The sequence below is a fragment of the Macaca fascicularis genome, chromosome 15, assembly GCF_037993035.2.
Source record: "Macaca fascicularis isolate 582-1 chromosome 15, T2T-MFA8v1.1".
Classification (NCBI taxonomy): domain Eukaryota; kingdom Metazoa; phylum Chordata; class Mammalia; order Primates; family Cercopithecidae; genus Macaca; species Macaca fascicularis.
In genome coordinates this window covers 15,706,173-15,727,110 of record NC_088389.1, presented here as the reverse complement: position 1 = coordinate 15,727,110, position 20,938 = coordinate 15,706,173, and the positions used below count along the sequence as shown (strand labels likewise).

General features: G+C 52.3%; 1 protein-coding gene across 6 annotated transcripts; it reads right to left on the bottom strand.

Moving 5' to 3' along the window:
• Positions 1–111: 111 nt before the first annotated feature.
• GOLGA2 (golgin A2) lies at positions 112–20,834 on the bottom strand. Of its 6 annotated transcripts, XM_005580762.5 has the most exons (27): positions 20,720–20,779; positions 18,835–18,957; positions 17,766–17,846; positions 13,053–13,157; positions 12,752–12,795; positions 12,569–12,632; positions 12,090–12,149; positions 11,826–11,906; positions 10,919–10,957; positions 10,602–10,652; positions 10,420–10,513; positions 10,217–10,323; positions 7,335–7,393; positions 6,864–7,005; positions 5,956–6,045; positions 5,744–5,851; positions 5,460–5,547; positions 4,752–5,089; positions 4,363–4,476; positions 3,423–3,668; positions 3,263–3,338; positions 2,732–2,838; positions 2,260–2,478; positions 2,070–2,172; positions 1,881–1,987; positions 1,647–1,803; positions 112–1,559 (listed from the first exon to the last, which is right to left on the bottom strand). In XM_005580762.5, the coding sequence occupies exons 1-27, from the start codon at positions 20,765–20,767 to the stop codon at positions 1,345–1,347; spliced, it is 3,066 nt and encodes a 1,021-aa protein (XP_005580819.4). In that variant the 5' UTR covers positions 20,768–20,779; the 3' UTR covers positions 112–1,344. The 6 variants fall into 6 exon arrangements, with proteins under 6 accessions (XP_005580819.4, XP_005580821.4, XP_005580820.4 ...); XM_005580764.5 differs by lacking the exon at positions 11,826–11,906; XM_005580763.5 differs by lacking the exon at positions 17,766–17,846.
• Positions 20,835–20,938: the final 104 nt, after the last annotated feature.

Here is a 20,938-nt window from a genome sequence, read left to right as displayed (position 1 = left end):
CTGGAAGGTCCCAACAGCCCACATGCGCAGGCTCAGACACTCTGGGGCTCCCCGTTCAGTGGCACAAACTCCAGAACCCAGTGAGAAACAGGAACACGCCAGGCGGAGCAGTATGGCTAAATCCATTTATTCCGAAATAAAAAGCAAAATAAACAGGAGTTGCATCACCAGGGTGCCACGACCCCATCCCCGCCTCCTTCCTCTGTCCTATGCTATCAATAAATAAGTTTCCCAGCCCCAAATAATTATTAGAACCTCCTCCCCATGTGCCAGCTCCAACCTCTGCTAGGTATGATACAGGGGGCTGCCCTACCCCTGGAATATACAAAATGTTACACAGATACAATATGTACACTGGGGAAGCGGGGCCACCCCAGCAGCCCGTGCCCTCACCTGGTCTACAGTTAACCCCACTGTCCTGCCTCAGCTGCCTCTCTGTGTAAGAAGATGGGAGCCCCCCTGAGGGAAAAATTGCTTTGGTGAGAGTAAGGAGGCCATCAGGCCTCCTCCAAACAAGTCAATTCTATGAGCCTCTGGCTATTAAATAACAATCATCATCATCCAGAAATTTAAGGAATCAGCCCTGGCCAAGGTGGCAAAGGCTCTACACATTTGTCTCCCCCCATTAGACAGGGGTCTTATTTGCTACTGTAAGAGTAAAGGGGTGACTGGGAAGGGGTGGCAGGGACATGATGGGGGCGGAGCCTCCGGCCCCACTTCTCCAGGCTTTGCTGACAGTGGCCTGCTTTTTAAAATTTTTATCCTGACTTTTTTTTTAATCCCGTGTTTTTTGTTTTTTTTTTTTTGAGACAGAGTCTCATTCTGTCGCCCAGGCTGGAGCGCAATGGCGCCATCTCAGCTCACTGCAACCTCCGCCTCCCGGGTTCAAGTGACTCTCCTGCCTCAGCCTCCTGAGTAGCTGGGATTACAGGCACACGCCACCATGCCTGGCTAATTTTTGTATTTTTAGTAGAAACACGGTTTCACCATGTTGACCAGGCTGGTCCTGAACTCCTGACCTCCTGAACTCCCAAAGTGCTGGGATTACAGGTGTGAGCCACTACGCCCGGCCTTTTTTCATAACTTCTATACCATAACTTACCCATAACCTTCTTTATCCCATAACTTCTTTTAATCCCATAACTTTAATTTTTTTTTTAAGTTTAGTGGCCAGCTTTTAGATGACAGTGATCTTCACCTCATCTGCACCTGTCTACCCCCGTTAGACAGGGGTCTATGCTTGCTACTGGAAGGGTAAAGGGGTCACTGAGGGGGTGGTAGGGATATAGTGGGGGCAGGGTCTCCAGCCCCCCTTCTTCAGGCTTTGCTGACAGCGGCCGGCTTTTAGATGACAGTGATCTTCACCTCATCGTTCTCGTCAGCCCGGTAAAAAAAAGGAATGCAGGGGTTGCTGCCCAAGCCTGGGCGCTCCCGGGGGTTCTGCATCTCACGAAGCAGCTGCATGATCTGCTGTGCAGTGGGGTTGTCACGGGGAGAGCCCTCCCTGGCCTCTCCTTGGGCGGCCTCCGCGCTGCCGGTGAGGCTCACCTCGCAAAGATCTTTGGAGAGAGAGAGGCAGGGCTCTGAGCGCCACGCAAGCCCTCCCTTGCTCCTGCCTGCCCACCCCTCCCGAGGGCTCTACTCACCACCCTGCTGGTCGGCAGCCCCAAGCTCCTGGGGGGCTGGGGCCCCTGGAGCGGGCTCATGGGCAGGGTTCTGGGCAGCTGCCAGGAATCTGCCATGCCACTCGCTGCGGTCGCCCACAAGCCGTAAGACCAGCTCCTGCAACTCCAGCAGCTTCACCTGGAGGGAGGGGTGCTAAGCTGCCATGCCTGTGCCCGTGCCCACCTCCACCCCCACAGAGATGTTCCACGCCCTACCTTCATCTCCTCCTTGTCTTGGGCCAGCCTGCTGATATACTCCTCCTTCTCCCGGTGCCGCTCCTTCAGCACTGCCCTCTGACTCTGGTACAGTGCGATGTACTCTCCTGCGGAAGGACAGGGCTCAGATACTGGGTTCCCTCTGACCACTGTGCAGCTCCTCCTGCCGTGCCCTGGCCTCCCACTCACCAATGGTGTCTGTCTCTCCAGACAGCTGGATACAGCGATGTTCCAGTTCCTCTACCCTCTCCTTCAGGTCCGCCTTCTCCTGCATGAGCTCCATAAAGCGGCTCTGGAACCAAAACAATGGAGTCACATCTTGGCAGCGACCAGCCCCGCCCCCACCCTTCTTGACCCATGCCAGGAGAGACTCATTCACCTGCAGCTTCTCCATGGCCCCCTGCAGGGCCCGGTGGGTTTCCCCACACACAGAATCGCCCCCAGTCCCTGGGGCCGGGGCTGCCACCTCAGGCTCCTTCTGGGCCAAGGCCAGCAGGTGAGCCAGGCGCCGGCAGCGCACCCTTTGCTCCTTCAGCTGCCCACGTAGCCTTGCCTGCTCCTCCTCGGCACTGGCTACAGCTGAGTTGAAAAATGCCACCTGCAGGAAAGAGAGGTGCGTTCTTGTAGGAGGATATATAGGACGAACAGGCAGGGAGGTAGAGAGCAGCCCTTCCCTTGGGGCCTCAGAGGCTGCACTTGTTGGTCCCAGGTGAAATGGGCGTCTGACCACTGGCTCCCAGGAAAGCGGTGAGTCTGAATAAATCAGAAGGCCGGGAAACCAAGAGCAGAAGGGGGTCTGGGAGGGACCACAGAGGGAGACAGCAAAGGCCAGGGAGGGGAGTCAGCCTTACCATGGCTTCCCGGCTCTCCAGGTCCTCCGGGATGCTTGGCATGGGCCGAGGCGCCGCCTCCACCTCCTCCTCCTCTTCTTCCTCCTCCTCCCTGTCCAGTCCATCTCCTGTGGGGGTGGCCAGAGGGGTCATCAGACAACCCAACAAGGGTACAGTGTGCCCACCTCTGCCCCCACCCTCACTGTGTAACCCTGGGCCAGCCCCTCCCCAGAAGGGAATGAGCAGCTTTTTATTTTATTCTTTTTTAAGAGCCAAGAGCTCGCTATGCTGCCCAGGTGCAGTCCCACTACCGATCAGCATGGGAGTTCTGACCTGCTTCATTTCTGACCTGGGCCAGTTCACCCATCCTTAGGCAACCTGCTAGTCCCCTGCTCCCAGGAAGTCACCATAATGATGCCGAACTTAGTGTGGACACCCAGTTGGCATAATGACCAGCTGTTCTAAAGGTCTCTTCCAACTCAATTCCACACTGCTAACAGTCCCCCCTTCCTCCTGGGGCTCTCTCCTCTTCCTGTGAGCAGGTTCCCGTACCTTCCCCAGGATGAGCCATGAGGCTCAATTGGGACCGTAGCTGCTGGTTCTGCTGGGTGACAGATTCCAGGCGCTCCTAAGGGGCCAAGAAAGAGAGTGAGACGGCATGGAGGTTGCCAGGTCATCCCCCTCGGGGCCCTGCCCTCAGCAACTCCCTCACCTGGGCTTCCTGCAACTCTTGGCGGGCCATCTCGGCTACCGCTTTGCCCTGAGCTTCCTGCTGCTGCAGCTGGTCCACGAGCTGGGTCTGCAGCAGTAACTGGTTGTGCAGCACCTCCTTCTCAGAGGTTAGCTGCTGATAGGTGGCCACCTGCTGCTGATAGGCGGCCACATACTGCTGCAGGTGTCCCAGGTACTGGTCTCGCTGCTGCTGTAGACTCTGAGCCTCTTGGCTCTTCAGCTCCACCTGTAGGAAGACCCTAGGCGTGAGGGCAGGTGGTGTACTGCTTTCAGATTTGGGGCCCATAAATAGGGTAGCGAGGGCTCTGTGAGGCTCTGTTGCCTGCCCAGACCTCTGGCCCCTTGCTCCAGGCCTAAGTGACTGCCTCCCTTGCCTAGAGCCTACTGCCTTCTTTCCCAGCCTCAAATCTCACATGCTGCTTCCCACCACTTAAACTGTAGGCCATAGACTGGTGGAAATGCAGAGGGAGCCAACTACCATCTGCTAAGTGTGCTACATGCCTAATGCTTTCCGTGTATTATCTCATTTAATCCTCTACACCTCTGCAAGGAAGATACTAACTTCCTTTTTAAGGTAAAGAAACTGAGGCTTAGAGATGCAGAGTAGCTGAATGGTGACCAGTGGAGCAGAGGCCAGAATCCTGTTTGAATCTAAGGAGCCTCTTATACCACTGTCTCTTTCCCTATGATTGGGGGAAATCCATGCCTCTAGCTGGGACGATGATGTCCAGATCTGAGAGGAACCCAGGGCTATCCACCTCTAAAAGTCAGACGGCAGGGAGCAAGAAACAGTCACAGGACTGCCCCGGAGGGTGCTGGGGTCACCTGTTCCCCAGGCTGGAGCTGCCTCTGGCCTCACACCACCCCTCCCCAGAGGCTAGTGCCCGCCTCCCAGCACTTCTTGGATGGGGTAGGGTTACCGTTTCCTTCAGCTCGCTCAGCTTCTCCTGCAGCTCACCCAGCTTCTTTCCCAGTTCCCTCTTGACGTGCTGCTCCGACTGCAGTGCGCTGGTGATCTCCATGTTCTCATTAGTCTGGACAGAGAGAAGCAATCAGCGGCCACCCACTGCAGCTGGAGACCCCAAAACTTGCTGCCTTGGTGTTTGCCTCCCATGGCACCAGGAAGGGTGGAGACAGGTTAGAAAAATCATCCCCTCTCCCCTACAGCCATCGGAGCAGGGCTCTGGCTCACAGGTGCCTCCAGAAGTACCATTTCACGTGAGGGCTACACTGCCCCACTTTACAGGTGGGAAAACAAAGGCCCGGAAGGCTAGTGGGGAGGGTAGGTTCTCCAGGCGGGGCTGCGCACCAGCTTTACGAATCCGCTCTGCAGCTCAGCCAGCTGCTCCTTGAGCTCCCGGTTCTGGGAGAGTGCGCGGCTGATGGTGGTGCGGTCATTCTGCATGGTCTCCAGGATTTGCCTGCGCGCCTCCGCCTGCTCCCCCCAGAGCTCGGCCGCCCGCTCCAGCTCCAGCAGCCTCTCCTCCTGCTCCCGGTTCAGGCGACTCAAGCCCTCATTGTCTTGCACCTGGGCTTGGAGCTGTCCTGCCAGACTCTCCAGCTCCTTCCGTAGGTGCTCAGCCTCCGCTTGTAGCTGCTGCTCCACCTCGGAGGGCCCTGCTGGGGGCTCTGGGGGCGGGGGTTCAGCTGAGAAAGGAAGCAGACAATAAGGGCCTCTGGATTCTCAAAGAAAACCCTCCTCTTGGTCCATAGCTCCTCTCAGGCTCCCCAAACGTGGCCTCCCTGCTAATGATTCCTTGCACCCAGATGTTAGCCAATCTTCCAAGCCACTTTCCAATAGTGACAATTGTGGGTGGCCAACAATGGGCACTCCTCCCTCTTTGCTGATGGGGCACTGAGGCTTGTGGAGATGATGAGACTTGCTATCTCCTGGCACAGACCTCTTTCCCTCTGCCTCAAAGCCCTTCCATCCACCCAACTCCGTGGGGTATTCTAAACCACCCCGACAGCCCTCTGACCCCAGTCCTGCTCCCAGGTTACCCCAGCCCCAGCTTACCCATCTGGTTCCTCAGTTCAGCCAAGCTCGTCTCCAGCTCCTGTACCCGACTCATGCTACATTCCTTCTCCTCCCTCAATGTGTGCACCTGCCCAAAGCACAGCGGGAAAGTGCCCTGGAGAGGGGCTGGTGGCTGGACAGGCTACCATCTCCCTCTCTGCCCCCAGCTCCACAAAGGCCAGACCCATGAGCACCTCTGGCTGTGCTCCTCCCATTTCACAGATGCCCAGAAAGATCAAGTGACCTATCTAAGGTTGCAGGGGAGCTGAAGGGTCAGGTCTCACCTGCTCTGACATCTGCTGCATCCTCTGCCGCCACATGGCGCTCTCTCCTTTGAGATTCTCTGCATATTTATCTCTCTCCATTTGTAGTTGTCTAACTGACTCCATTACCTGCAAGAATGGCCACAGAAATTAGGAAGGACTGTCACTGGTTGTCACCTACTCCTGGCCACCTGGGATCATCTTCCTTCTACATCCCTCCCTACATCCCTCACCTGCCCCAGGTGTGCTTCCAGCTGTGCCCGCTCCTCCACGGCCTGCTGTAACTGCTGGTTAGCGTCAGGGGCTTCACACCGGCTTGAAAACTGGATGGTGGAGAGTGAGAAGTTTAGATCTGGGGAGCCCAGGCCGTTCCAAACAGTGCCCCTTAAAAGGGCTAGGGCTAGGCTCAATGTGCAGCTCAGTCAATACAACTCTGCTGTCACGTTTCTTTGCTTTAGAAATAAAAAATAATTTTAAAAAGATCTCAGGCCAGGCATGGTGGCTGATACCTATAATCTCAACACTTTGGGAGGCTGAGGTGAGTGGATTGCTTGAGCTCAGGAGTTCCAGACCAACTTCAGCAACATGGCAAAGCCCTGTATCTACAAATACAAAAATTAGCCAGGCATGGTGGTATCGCCTGTAGTCCCAGCTACTTGAGAGGCTGAGGCAGGAGGGTGGCTTGAGCCTGGAAGGTAGAGGTTGCAGTAAGCTGAGATCGCGCCACTGTACTCCAGCCCGGGTGACAGAGCGAGACCCTGTCTCAAAAAAAAAAAAAAAAAGCTCTCTACTGTCTGTTATTACCATGGAATAGTGAAAGTGTTGGCTTGAACCTCAGAAGGAAATAAACAGACTCATGACCTAGCCATATAAATGTAATCTCTAAAATAATGGTTTTCACCCATGATGCTTTAAAACAAAACAAAACAAAAATTGTTTTAAGCCCTAACCCTAAGATTCTGATTCCCCAGGTCCCCAATTTGTAGATTTTTAGCACTCTCTAGAGGATTTTACGCCAGGACTGGAACAAGGACCCAAATTTTCAGCTATTGGCTGGAGCCTCCCCATGCCCTGCATGACCCCTAGACCATGGCCCCAGCTGGATGGGGCTCCCACCACCCATGGGGCTGCAGCCTCTTGCCTGTTGAAGCAAGAGTTCTGTCATCTCTAACTTCTTTTGCAGTTCTTCCAAGTTAAGTTGCATGCCAGCCTTCTCAGTCACTAGGACCCGAAGCTTCTCTTCCAATTCTGATTTCTCTTGCTTCAGGTCTTCATTGTTTTGGCTATGGCCAGAGGCAGTAGAGAAAGGAATGAACAAAGAACAGAAAGGACTGCTTTGGTGATCCACCCTCTACCCTCGCCCCACAACCACAGAACTGTGGCACTGGAAGGAACCCCAGGAATCAAAAGTCACATGTACAGGCCAGAGATAAGACATGAGTTACCCAAGGCTACACCATGAGTCAGTGGCGCAGCTGGCACTAGAGCTTTGCTGGGCACACATGCAAACCTGTATGACCACCTCACCATGCTTACCTGTACCCCCCACCTCCCAGCACACCACCCATGCTAAGGGCCCCCAGACCTCCCATCCCACCATCCCCCGTCCTACGTGTTCTTGTATAACTCCAGCCTGAGGGCATCTCTCTCTTTGGTTAACTCCTTGTTGTACTGTAAACACAGAAAGGTTAAGTCAGGATATAGCAGGCAGAGGAGCAGCTGGCCGACCAGTAACAATAGCTACAGTAACTACTCCACAGTAACACTTCTTCACTCTCAATCACGCTTGACATGTTTTCAAGGCATTTCCAAGCCCACGGTCTCATTTTGTTGTTGTTGTTGTTGTTTTTGAGACAGAGTCTCGCTCTGTCACCCAGGCTGAAGTGCAGTGGTGAGATCTCAGCTCACAACCTCCGCCTCCCAGGTCCAAGTGACTCTCCTGCCTCAGCCTCCTGAGTAGTTGGGACTACAGGCACACGCCACCATGTCCGGCTAATTTGTTTTTGTTTTTGTTTTTCTGAGACGGAGTCTCACTCTGTCACCCAGGCTGGAGTGCAGTGGCGCCATCTCTGCTCAATGCAAGCTCTGCCTCCCAGGTTCACGCCATTCTCCTGCCTCAGCCTCCTAAGTAGCTGGGACTACAGGTGCCTGCCACCATACCTGGCTAATTTTTTTGTATTTTTAGTAGAGACGGGGTTTCACCATGTTAGCCAGGATGGTCTCGATCTCCTGACCTTGTGATCCACCCATCTCAGCCTCCCAAAGTACTGGGATAACAGGCGTGAGCTACCACGCCCAGCCTAATTTTTGTATTTTTAGTAGAGATGGGGTTTCACCATGTTGGCCCGGCTGGTCTTGAACTCCTGACCTCAAGTGATCCACCCGCCTCAACCTTCTAAAGTGTTGGAATTACAGGTGTGAGCCACCGTGCCCAGCTGGTCTCATTTGTTTTTAAAAGAACTTGGTAAGGGTGGCCGGGCGCGGTGGCTCACACCTGTAATCCCAGCATTTTGGGAGGCCAAGGTGGGTGGATCACGAGGTCAGAAGATCGAGACCATCCTGGCTAACACGGTGAAACCCCATCTCTACTTAAAAAAAAAAATACAAAAAGTTAGCCGGGCGTGGTGGCGGGTGCCTGTAATCCCAGCTACTTGGGAGGCTGAGGCAGGAGAATGGAGTGAACCCGGGAGACAGAGCTTGCAGTAAGCCAAGATGGCACCACTGCACTCCAGCCTGGGTGACAGAGTGAGACTCCGTCTCAAAAAAAAAAAAAAAAAAAGGCCGGGCGCAGTGGCTCACGCCTGTAATCCCAGCACTTTGGGAGGCCAAGACTGGCGGATCACGAGGTCAGGAGATCGAGACCATCCTGGCTAACACGGTGAAACCCCGTCTCTACCAAAAAAATATCAAAAACTAGCCGAGTGTGGTGGCAGGCGCCTGTAGTCCCAGCTACTTGGGAGGCTGAGGCAGGAGAATGGCCTAAATCCGGGAGGCGGAGCTTGCAGCGAGCTGAGATCCGGCCACTGCACTCCAGCCTGGGCAACAGAGCGAGACTCCGTCTCCAAAAAAAAAAAAATACAGAGCTTGGTAAGAGTGAAAGGGACAGGAAAAGACAGTGAATTTATGTATGTATGTATATATGTATTTATTTGAGATGGAGTCTCCCTCTGTCACCCAGGCTGAAATGCAATGGTGCCATCTTGGCTCACTGCAACCTCTGCCTCCCGGGGTCATGTGATTCTCCTACCTCAGGCTCCTGAGTACCTAGGATTACAGGCATGCACCACCACACCTGGCTAATTTTTGTATATTTATTTATTTATTTAGAAACGGAGTCTCCCTCTGTCACCCAGGCTGGAGGGCAGTGGTGTGATCTCGGCTCACTGCAACTTCCGCCCCCGGGTTCAAGCAATTCTCCTACCTCAGCCTCCCAAGTAGCTGGGATTACAGGCACCTGCCACCACACCTGGCTAATTTTTTGTATTTTTAGTAGAGACAGGGTTTTGCCATGTTGGTCAGGCTGGTCTCAAACCCCTGACCTCAGTTGACCTGCCCACCTCGGCCTCCCAAAGTGCTGGGATTACAGCTATAAGCCACCACACCTGGCCAAGATCGAATTTACAGCTGGCTAACAGAGGCCCAGAGAGATCAGATAATATTGCTATTGTTATTATCATTATTACTACCACTGTTTGAACCTTTATTGAGTGTTTCACCAGGCACCATGCTAATAATCCCATTTAATCCTCATAATCACCACATGAGACAGCTCACTGCAATATTATTACCTCTATTTTGTAGATGAAAAATATGTAGTATTAGAGGTTAAGTGTTTGCCTAAGATCACTTAGACAGAGCTGGGATTTGAATAGCCAGGTATATCTGACTCTCTAAGTTCATTTGTTCCCTGGGGGTGGGGGCACAGATAGGAAGAGGGAAATTAATCTTTTGTTCAATTTTTGAAAGGATCATACATTCGCATAGTCCAAAACTCTGAAGGTACAGAAGGGAAATATCTTCCAGCCATGCTGCTCCTCTCTCCTGAGTTTTTTATGAATCCTTGCAGACATGTTTTATGTATATTGTCACAGTACATATGTACAGACACACGGACACACACACAGACACACACACACACGTTCCCTCTCTCTACACAAATGGTAACATACTAAAGATACTCTTCTGTACCTTCACAGAACAAATACCACATTCCCCAACCTAGGACTTGGCCAAGGCCACAGCCAGGTAAGGGCAGGGCGGGCACTTGGCCTCTGAGCTCTGTGTCCAGTGTTCACTCCTCACAGTGCCCCCCCACCCACCCACAGCAGCTGACTCAGCCCCAGGATGCCTCTAACAACCACACACAAAAGCAGTGACAAATGGCCCATGCTGCCTTCTGGGCAGGACACTCAACCCTGCAGAAGAGACCTTTAGGCTCACTCCTCCACCTGGGAAGCCAGGCTGCCAGGGTTCGGGGCAGGCAGTTGGACTCACCCTGTCTGCTTTCTTCTGCTGCGTGGAGACAGCAGAGAGAGCCCGCTCCAACTCTCCCACACGCCTCCGGGAATACTGCAGGCGACTGGCCAGATCTTCGGACTCTCCTGGAATGAGAGAGGTTGAGATGGGGTCCAAAGGACTCACCCTAAAGGCCTGTCAAAGTGCCAGGTTGAAGGATGATGGGGTGCCCAGATTCCCACCTTCTTTCTGCCTGGCAGCATGCTGAGTGTGAGCCAGGGCTGTCTGTAACTCAGCTTTCTCTGATACGAGGATCCCTATGGTCTGAATGTGAACCTTTGGGAGGAAACCCAAGCAAGTGCTGAAAAAGAAGGAAAGAAACATTCTCCAGAGGACAGGGCGGAACTTCACCCCCTCCACTCACCTGTAACTGCTCCCTTAGGGCTCCCTGCTTTTGGTGGCATTCTTTCTTTTCCTACAGGAAGAGGAAGACAGAGCTCTTACTAGGGGGAGGCAGAGATGGCACAGCAAGGGACATGCCCCCAGAATGCCACCAATGCCCCAGGACCGGCCCACCCATGGGACCAGGTTATCAGGGACCCTGTGGGGATGGGGTGGAATCTTGGGGGGTGAGCCTTCTTCCCCAGGCTGGGAGCGGGTGAGACGAGACTGAGGCCTCTACATTTGAGTGCCCCCCAAACCCAGCTGTCATGTTGTGAGCAAACAAAGAAATCACGTTACTTCTTCCAACTGATCCGTAATTTCTTGGTTCTGTTGTTTCTGTGGGGAAGAGTCAAAGGAAGGTGACTGAGGGTGGCCCCCTCAACCCTATTCCCCAGACCAGGAAGGGGTAGGCAGGAGCCAGGAATGGATTTTAAAGGCAAAGTTCTCAGACCCAATGGGAACACGAACTGCTCAACTCTCCTCAGGCTCCCAAGGAAAGGGGATTTGTGTCTTTGTTGGTTTTTGCCCACAACCACAGAACTGAAAGTCTGAATCTGGATTCTCTTGAAAGGACAGTAACATAAACCTCTAGAGATGGAGTGTGAGAAAAGCCCACCCTCTGCCAGTTTGTGATTTAGAAAGGTGTATTCATTCAACAAACATTTGCTGAGCACATATAGGCCAGGTACAGTTCTTAATAGCAGGGATATCAGACAGAAAAAGACAGACAGGAGCCCTTGGCCCTGAGGTTTACATTCTAGTGGGCCTTTAAATCTTCAACGCTCAGAGCTAAGAGACCTTTGATACTCTCTAACTCTACCTCCTCAGGAAATGCAAGCCCAAGAAGGAGAGGTGGCTTGTCCCGAATCCAAGAGCAAATTAAGGACTGAGTCAGGGTGGAAATACGGGGCTCCTGACAACCAGTCAGGCTAGTGCTTCCCCAAGAGGCAACAATCCCAGGGCATGTGTGGCAAGGACTCGAGCAGGGGTGTCTAGAGAAGAGAGAGTAGGCAAAGAGGGCAGCAACAGAAGAGCCATGCTGCATGCTCCGTGCTCTGGGGTCCCTCCAGCTGAGGCCTGGGCCCCCCAGCTCCCCATTCGCCCTTGGCACCAGGGGCCCCCTGCCCCTTTCTTCAGGGTCCCAAGGGGAAACTGGAGCCCAGGATTAGCAGCGTGGAATCAGGGGACCCCACTGGACTCTTACCAATTTCTCTATCGTGATATTGAGTTGTTTGTTTGTTACATAGCTGGAGTCCAGGGCTACCGCTAGCTGTTGGTACCGGCTCTGAGGCGCATGCAGAGAGGAGGAGTTGGAGGAGGATTGGGGGGAGAGGTAGAGAGAGCAATCATTAGGGTTGGGGGGTGTGTGGGCTGTCTCAGCTGGCAGAGGGGCACCCAGCCCCCGCTATGGGAGGAGGTTGGAGGGCTGGCCTGCAGGGTCACTGGGCCACGGCCCAGGGCCTCTTACCTCCAGATCCTTCAGGTTAGCAGATGATGCAGGGCCCTCCCCATTCACACATGTCGTAGACTATAAGAGACGAGAGTGCACATGGAGATGTTCTGTCCCCTCAGTGTCTAAGCCCTCTGACTTCCTTTCTTCCCCAGCAATTGGCAACATTTTCTCTTCTAACTTGGACCCTTTGTCCCGTAACCCCTTTGTGCCAACTTCTCTCATGGTTCTTATTTCCCCACCATCCTTCCCTCCCGAGCACCTCTCATCCAGTGCTTCTGCAGCAGGATAAAATGATGCAACCAGTCACAGGGTCCAACTCCTTCATGTGCACAACTTCAAGGGAGAAAGCTCAGGGAAAAGCCGACTTCCTCAACATTGCCCAGCACATTGGCTGGTCCAGGATCTTCCCTCTCTTGTGAATCCCTGCCTCAGTTTCTTTCTATCATAGTTCCCTTCCCCCCGCACCCCACTCTGGGCCTCAATTCCTGAGGTACCTCACAAACAAGACCATTGAGCTGTTGGGAGAGTTGTCGCAGGCTCTCGGTTGATGAGAAAGTCCTAGGGATGGAGACACAGGGGTCAGGGGTGCAGGTGGCTCAATGGGAAAGAAGGTCATGGGCAGTGGCCTCCCTGACTCTCTCGGCCTAGAGACTGCTGCCCCAACAGGAGACACTCACTTAGTTTCATCCATGAGATTAGGGACATTGTCAGCATCATGATTCTGTGTGGGAAGAAACGTATGAGATGGTCATTCAATGTCTGCTAAGAATCACCCAGGACAGGGTGAGTCAAGCTCCCAAACTCATTCCAACAATCTTCCATATCCCCAGACCTCAAGAAAAAGCCTAGTCTGAGCCTTCCCCCAGCCCATTCCCCAGGAAGAGCCCTTGGCCCTAGGGAACAAGCTACCTGTGAAAAGAGAAGATAATCCATAGTAGGTACAGGAGGGGAGTAGGCAGAGGGGGAGGAGGCACAAACCTGAGATACCGCCATGCTAGTGAGACTGGCACCAGGGGAAGGGACACCGCCAGGTAACACAGTGTCATCAGACGGTTGTAGAGAATCAGCATTGTCCTTGGGTGTCTGTCACAGAACAGAGCAGGGGGTTAGGGGGCCATGCGGGATAGAAGGTGCCTCAGTGCCATGAACACAAGGGTGTGGAACAGGTAGGACAGGTGTTGCTGCAGTCAGTGACAGTCACACATGCTAGGAGCCACTCAGGGGTGTGGATATGGTTGCCCAGGCCTTGGGCTGCTAGGCAGCATTTCAGATGGCCAAAGCTCAAAGCAGGGGCTGCACGGCCTCCTTCATGAACACGAGGACCTCGCTCTCTCTGGAGCTCAGCAAAAGACAGCAGCAGGCACTGACCTGTGGCAGCCACAGCAGGTGGGAGGAAGGTGTGCCAAAGTCAGGGAGGAGAAAGGCACTGTTCTTCCAGAAGGCCAGTCTGTGCTGCAGAGTGACCCTAACTGGGCCCCTAGTGGGCAGAGGATGGTGATGAGGAAGTAGTTGTCTGGGCAATGTAGCTATCTGCCTGCTTCTCTCCTCCTTTCCTCCCTTCCCTTCTCCCCTGCAGTGGCACAATCATAGCTCACTGCAGCTTCCACCTCCTGGGCTCAAGCAATGCTCCCACCTCAGCCTCCCTAGTAGCGGAGATTACAGGAGCACACCACCATGCTCAGCTAATTTTTATAGAGATGTGGTCTCGCCATCTTGCCCAGGCTGGTCTCAAAGTCCTGGGCTCAAGTGATCCTCCCACCTTGGTCTCCCAAAGTGTTGAGATTACAAGTGTGAGCCATTGAACCTGGCCTATTGGCTGTGTTTCTGATTCAGACCTTTCCAGGAAAAAAAAAAAAAATTACCCAACTAGAAGCCTCTCCCCAACTATCTGGAGGTAAAAGGAGAATAAACCATGGCTACCACCCCCACCCCAACCTCTTACCTCCAAAAACATCTACCCAACCAAGAAACCACCCAAGAAAACAGAGGTAAGACATCTGCCCTATGGCTCCTGGCAACTTGGAAGTTATGGGGCCTCTTTCCTGGGAATTGTACCTGGGGACAATCCTAGGATTCAGAACTTGGGGTCACATGGAGCCTCTCCCTCGCCCCCAACTGGACCTACCTGCTTGATCAGAGCCCCACCCGGCCTCTCTCGAGGCTCTGGCCTTACTCTTGACCCAAGCCTCTGGTTCTAGAGGTCTTCTAATATCTGACAGGCCAGATGGGCAGACAGCGGAAAAAGCTGGCTGATCAGCTAAGCTGGACAAGAGAAAAACACCAGGGAGCCAGGGCCTGGCCACGGAAGCTGGTTCTGCGAGAAGTGGCTACACCTCTCTCCAGGGAAGCTGGGTCTGGGGGAAGTGGCTACACCTCTCTCCAGGGAAAGGACTGCGTACTCGCTGGACCCTTCAGCCCTGGCCTCTGAAAACCCAAATCTGTTTCCCTCCTTACAGCAAGTGCTGCAGAGGCTGGTGGAACTGAAGATGAGCCAAGCTGTCTTTGCATCTTTGCAAGTTTACTGTGACCATGGAACCTGGTGTTGCCTTGACAATGCCTACAACTGAATCTAATAGGTCAGAGCAGGGGTTCAACTGCTGGCCAGGCATAAGCCTTTGAGGGAAGGCTGGCACTCCTAGCAATGGACCCTGCAAGTCTTTAGGGCCCTCCTGGCATCCTGGGTTCCCACTGATCTCTAGGATTAGACACAGGAATGCTCAGAGGAAGGGAAATTTTTTTTTTTTTTGGTTTGAGATGGAGTCTCACTCTGTCGCCCAGGCTGGAGCGTAGTGGCAAGATCTCCGCTCACTGCAACCTCTGCCTCCTGGGTTCAAGATTCTCCTGCTTCAGCCTCCCGAGCAGCTGGGATTACAGGTGCATACTACCATGCCCAGCTAATTTTTGTATTTTTAGTAGACATGGGGTTTCACCATGTTGGCCAGGCTGCTCTCGAACTCCTGACCTCAGGTGATCCAGCCTCCTCAGTCTCCCAAAGTGCTGGGATTACAGGCATGAGCTACTGCACTTGGCTGAAAAAGCATTTTTCTGAGGACTTTTTGACACACAAAGCATGATTATTTTGTGAGCAATCAAGTTATTTCATAATTTTAAGTCTTATAGCCAAGATAGAGTTTTTTTTTGTTTTTTTTGTTTTTTTTTTTTTTTTGAGACGGAGTCTCGCTCTGTTGTCCATGCTGGAGTGCAGTGGCCGGATCTCAGCTCACTGCAAGCTCCGCCTCCCGGGTTCACGCCATTCTCCTGCCTCAGCCTCCCGAGTAGCTGGGACTACAGGCGCCCGCCACCTCGCCCGGCTAGTTTTTTGTATTTTTTAGTAGAGACGGGGTTTCACCGTGTTAGCCAGGATAGTCTTGATCTCCTGACCTCGTGATCCACCCATCTCGGCCTCCCAAAGTGCTGGGATTACAGGCTTGAGCCACCGCGCCCGGCCCAAGATAGAGTTTTTAAGAAAGCCTATTCTCCTCAAAATGTACCATCCCATTAAGGTATTTTTTCTCTCTCCATTATTCCCTACTTCTGGAAATGTTATCAGCTCTACTCAAGATACTACAATCACGGGCCTGCATTCCTGGAGTAGAAAACTTACATGGTAATAAAAATGAGAAATTTAAAAAAAACAACCTACATTAGAAACAGTTATGCATATAGAGAAGGTATAAAAATAGCAAGGGGCTGGGCATGGTGGCTCACGCATGTAATCCCAGCACTTTGGGAGGCCAAGGCAGGTGAATCACTTGAGGCCAGGAGTTCGAGACCAGCCTGAGCAACATGGCAAAACCCCATCTCTATTAAAAATACAAAACAACATGGCCGGGTGCAATAGTGCAACATCTGTAATCCCAGCTACTTGGGAGGCTGAGGCATGAAAATCACTTGAACCCAGGAGGGGGAGGTTGCAGTGAACCAAGATCATACCACTGCACTCCAGGAGAAAAAGCAAGACTCTTTCTCAAAAACAAAAACAAAACAACAAGACGGAAATACGAGGACCGAGGCCTTTGTTTCCAGAACAGAGGGACCTGGGCTGGCACGGAATCTCAGAGCATAAGGAAACAGGCTGCAGACCCCCTAATCCACTGGACCATTGGCAGAGCAAAAGCCAAATACTCAGCTACAGGACGCTTCTAGGCCTGTGCTCCCCAACCGTACCACTCAGTGTCTCCTCTGAGCTGGCAAGGTGAGTCACAGCACCTGGACAGACCTGATCAACTGGAGGGTAACAGGTGTGACGACTGGACAACTCTAACAGCAGCCAAGGCTGCTCTGTCTCAGTCCCTCTCCCCATACCCATCTCCAACAGGCTCTATTTGTGTCCTGCTCCTCTGGCTTGGCAGGAAGGAGTCCCCCAGGTGAGTCAGAGATGGAGGAAATGCCAAATCACAGCCAGAGGAGGTTGTCTCCTAGCCCTGTGTACCCCCATGCCCTGCCCCCCAGCAGACTCCCTGTGTTCCTGAAAGGTGATCTGTGAGTTCACACTCTGGCCATGACCTCACCACTCCCCCGGCCTCCCCCACTCCCCATATGGATTAATGTTACCCACCTTTAATCTTCAAGCCAGCCTCAAATGCCACCTTCTCCAGCCTGGAGTCCATTCGGAACCAACCTCCCCCTGAGCTGAGCATTTGGAATGGTCCAAAATTATCTCTTGCCTCCTTCAAAGGAGTCTGCCTCCCTCGGTGTGCAGCCTACCTTGTTCATCTATTTTCTCCACTGTTTATTTATCAAAGTGCTTTTGTTGTCAAGAGCCCAGTGAATATGGCTAAATGTCCATTTGGAGAAGTTAGGGGCAGAACGTCTTGGTCACTCATCTGTTTAGTTAACCTCACATCTTTTACAGTTAGTTCCTCTGAAAAAATAGCTTCAATCCTTCCAACTATAATGTGGACTCATTTTCTCTTAACCCTTTGTTCCCTACTCTTAAACCAAAGTGAATTAATTAAAAAAAAAATCACTAACTTCTATGTGGTTTACTGATCTTTGCCTTTAGGGCAAAACCTAAAGGTCCGTTGGGTTTTTTCTTTTTTTTTTTTTCATCTCTCCTAGTCTGAGAGTACCCACAATAGGCATTCAAAAGCCCAAATCCCAGGCTGGGCACAGTGGCTCACGCCTGTAATCCCAGCACTCTGGGAGGCCAAGGTGGGTGGATCACTTGAGGTCAGGAGTTCAAGACCAGCCTGGCCAACATGGTGAAACCCCATCTCTACTAAAAATACAAAAATGAGCCAGACATGGTGGTGGGCAACTGTAATCCCAGTTACTCAGGAGGCTGAGGCAGGAGAATCACTTGAACCAGGAGGCAGAGGTTGCAGTGAGCCAAGATTGTGCCATTGCACTCCAGCCTGGGCAACAGAGTGAGACTCTGTCTCTGAAAAAAAAAAAAAGAAGAAAAAAAAAAGCCCCAAATCCCACACACCTCTGAAAGTTATTCCCAAATTACCTTTAAACTGTTAAACTTTAAGGTATGTCTCACCTTCTCCAAGATGATAAAAGATTTTGGGGAAGAATAAAAACCCGATCAATCAAGCAAGTGAAGAAGCGGACATAAACAGGCGGAAGGTTAATGGCAGCAACATAAAATAAGCCAGAGGCAAAGTATCCCCCAAACCAGAGAAGCCTCAGGGGCATGCACAGCTGGAGAGAGCAAGCCAGAGAGGGGTCTCGGCACTGCCTCACCTTCCACTTGTCCAATGGGGGGAGCGCTACCCCATTGGAACGGTTAAGGTCGGACACCAGCACCTTCAGAATGTCCTGAATCTACAGGAGGCGAAAAGGGAAAAACAAGGGCAGGGGAAGAAAGGTAGAAGTGGCTTAGAGAGAGGCAAGAAAGTCAGGGAAGGAGGAAGATGTGGGTTCAGGGAAACGAAATGCTGAAGAAGAGTGGAGGAGATCAATACCATGGCCTGTGCCATCCTTCCAAATGGCCACCTGCTGCCTTGCCGGGGGCAGAAACAAATAGATGGAAAAGTCCCCTGAAGGATGCAGTCACACAGAGTGGAGTCACCTGACCAATGCAGCTCTTAATACGCTCACTGGACCCTTCTCCTTAGGCCCAGGATGTGGGCAGTGAATCTAGCAGAGCTGCAGACCTCCACCTCCATTTTAAAAACCAGACTTCTGAGTAAGGGTTCACTTGAACGAAGGGGGCTCCAGCTAAAAAACAAGTTTGAGAGACACTGATCTTAACCAATGTCATCTTACAGAGGAGGAAACTGAGGCCCAGGGGAAGAAGTGGTTTTTCTGTGGTCATGCAGCAAGCTGGTGGCAAAGATGAACTCAAAAGTTAGATCTTCCCCTAATCCTAGTGCCTGGGGCTCTCCTCACCACACCCTGGGGCCCTTTCAATGACTCCTAAAGGGATAGCCTGATGGCCAGTGGCTGTTGTCATTGGCCTGGCTTCCCCTTGAGACTGGAGATGAGGAAAATGAAACAGCAACTACCATTTCCTGGGTGTCCTGGGTGTTTACAGCAGGCCCTGTACTAGGGATTAACATTAAAACAACAATAATAACAAATCTCATTTAAACTTCACAAGTGTAAGTAAAACAATACTTTACAGATGTGAAGAGAGAGGCCCAAAAAGCTCAAGCGATTTGCCCTAAATCACATCCCTAGCAGATGGACAGGTAGGATACACACCCAGAACTCTTAATCAGTACCCAACAGTTCTTCCACAATCATAACAATTACCCTCTACTGCCCCTTGGGCCCCCTGTCCCCAGGAGCCTAGCCAGCCAAGACTCACATCCTCAGGTGAGTGGCAACCACCAGAAGTGGTTGTCTCAGGGTTACTGCCATTTTTTATTTTCTTCTTCTTTTTCGCTCCTGTAGGAACACCAGGGCTGTTCCTCTGCTGATATTCTCTCAACTGTGGAAAAGAAGAGCAATAATACTCATGAGATCTACAAGCCCCTACAGTTACATCCTACTTTACAATTTTTCCGAAATACTCATATATACCATCTGATTTAACGCCACCAACAAGTCTACAAGGTCTTGTCACAATCACTTAGTGACTGAGAGGGACTGATACCATGGCTTAAAAAAATTTAAGAATTGAACTTAAACTCAGTCTTCTGACTCCAAGCTCTGGGGTTTTGCCACAAATCAGCAGCTGCCAGGGGCCAAAACCAGAGGCAGAGGTACCTTTCTACCTCTCATCCCAGAAACAGGATGAGAACACTTAGGGGACTGGGTCCTAAAATCAAAAGTCAGTTTCACACGCTAATTACGGTTCTGAGGGGGATTGCGACATCACTACATTCCACTCCGCTATGGAGAATTCAAATATGAGGTGGAAAAGTCAAGCCTGGAGTCCCAGCTACTTAGGAGGCTAAGGCAGGAGGATTACTTAAGGCCAGGAGTTCAAGGCCAGCCTGGGCAACATAGTGACATTCCGCCTCTCAAAATAAATATGTATCTTAAAATGTGGGCTGGAACATTAAGTCGGCAGGAACTGTACACTGTGTGGTTTAGAGTCATACATCCTCACACATTTGTTAATGTAAGAAATGCACCAATGCCTCTGAAACTTACATCAATGTATCCTCCTGGCAAAAGGCAGCCTTTCTGTTGAACCTGGGAATTCAACAGAAAGAGGACAACCCAAGCCTCATTTCAGAGAAAAGTCTGGTATACTCTTAGAAATTTATGTGACTGTCATCCCTAAGTACATTAATGTTTTTTTCTCAAGAGAATAAAGGGAAACTGATGCTTCAGAAAGATATTTATCCTGTGGCATTTCAAGTACCCTAGGCTGAGATGATATGAGGAAGATTCAAGCTGTCAAGTTCAGTTTCCCAAGACCTGTTCCACAGGAGATAAGCAGATCTCATTCCAGAGACCACTGAAGGGCACTCTGGTCCCAGAACCATGGATAATTCGAATATGAGGTGGAAGTCAGAAAAAAAATGTTAGTCTCTCTGGAGAGTAGAAGCCTGGGGGAAAATCAAACCAATCCCGTTCTCACATTGCCACCCAGAGATACTGCCAATGTTTTGAGCTCACGGGGGAAGTGTAGGCTTTTCACACTATCAGTGTCTATGTTAAGGGTGTAAGGCAGCCTGAAACCTCTCCCTCCTAGGTGCCATAGTCCCCAATCCCCTTCCAGCTGGAAATTTATGCTGTGACCAGAGGAACCAGAAGCGGGATGAGAACACTTAGGGGACTGGGTCCTAAGATCAAAGACTGGTCTCGCGCACTAATTACGGTTCCGAGGGGGGCTGTGACGTCACTACATTCCACTCCTAGGGGGGAACATCAGCGCGACGTCCGAGTCGCTGCTCTGCGATGGGGGAGGGGAGCGCAGGGCCAGGACCCAGGTCCTTGGAGACGCGAGCCCAAATCGCCCAGGGAGGTCCGGTTTGGGGCGGCAGGAGGTGAGGGCCAAGTCTGGAGCGGGGAGCCCCGGGAGTCACCAGCCCAAAGTCACCCGGGGGCGACTGGCGAGGGCGGGGGCTGGGCGGCTGAGGGGGCGGGGCTGGCTGACAAGACTTTTGTCGGGGGAGCCCAGAGGCGCTGGGGGGAGCCCAGCCCGGTGTGCCTCAGGAGTGGCAGGGACTCTGGCCGTGGTCCTGCCATCGGAATGGGGCTGGGGCTGGGCCAGGGGGCCGCGACCCGGTGCACTTTACCTTTTTCTTCGCTGCGGCCAATTTGCTCTGTCGGGTTTCTTCCGACATCGCGGGGCGGGGAGGGAGGCGGGGTTGGGGCCACATCAGCGCGATCCCGGCAACCACTGCGGAAGTCAGTCAGCCACCGCGCAGCTGTGCGACCGAGCCAGAGGAGGCGTAACCAGGGCGGTACTAGAGCGCAGAATAAGGGCGTGGCCTCAAAGATCAAAGCCCATTCGT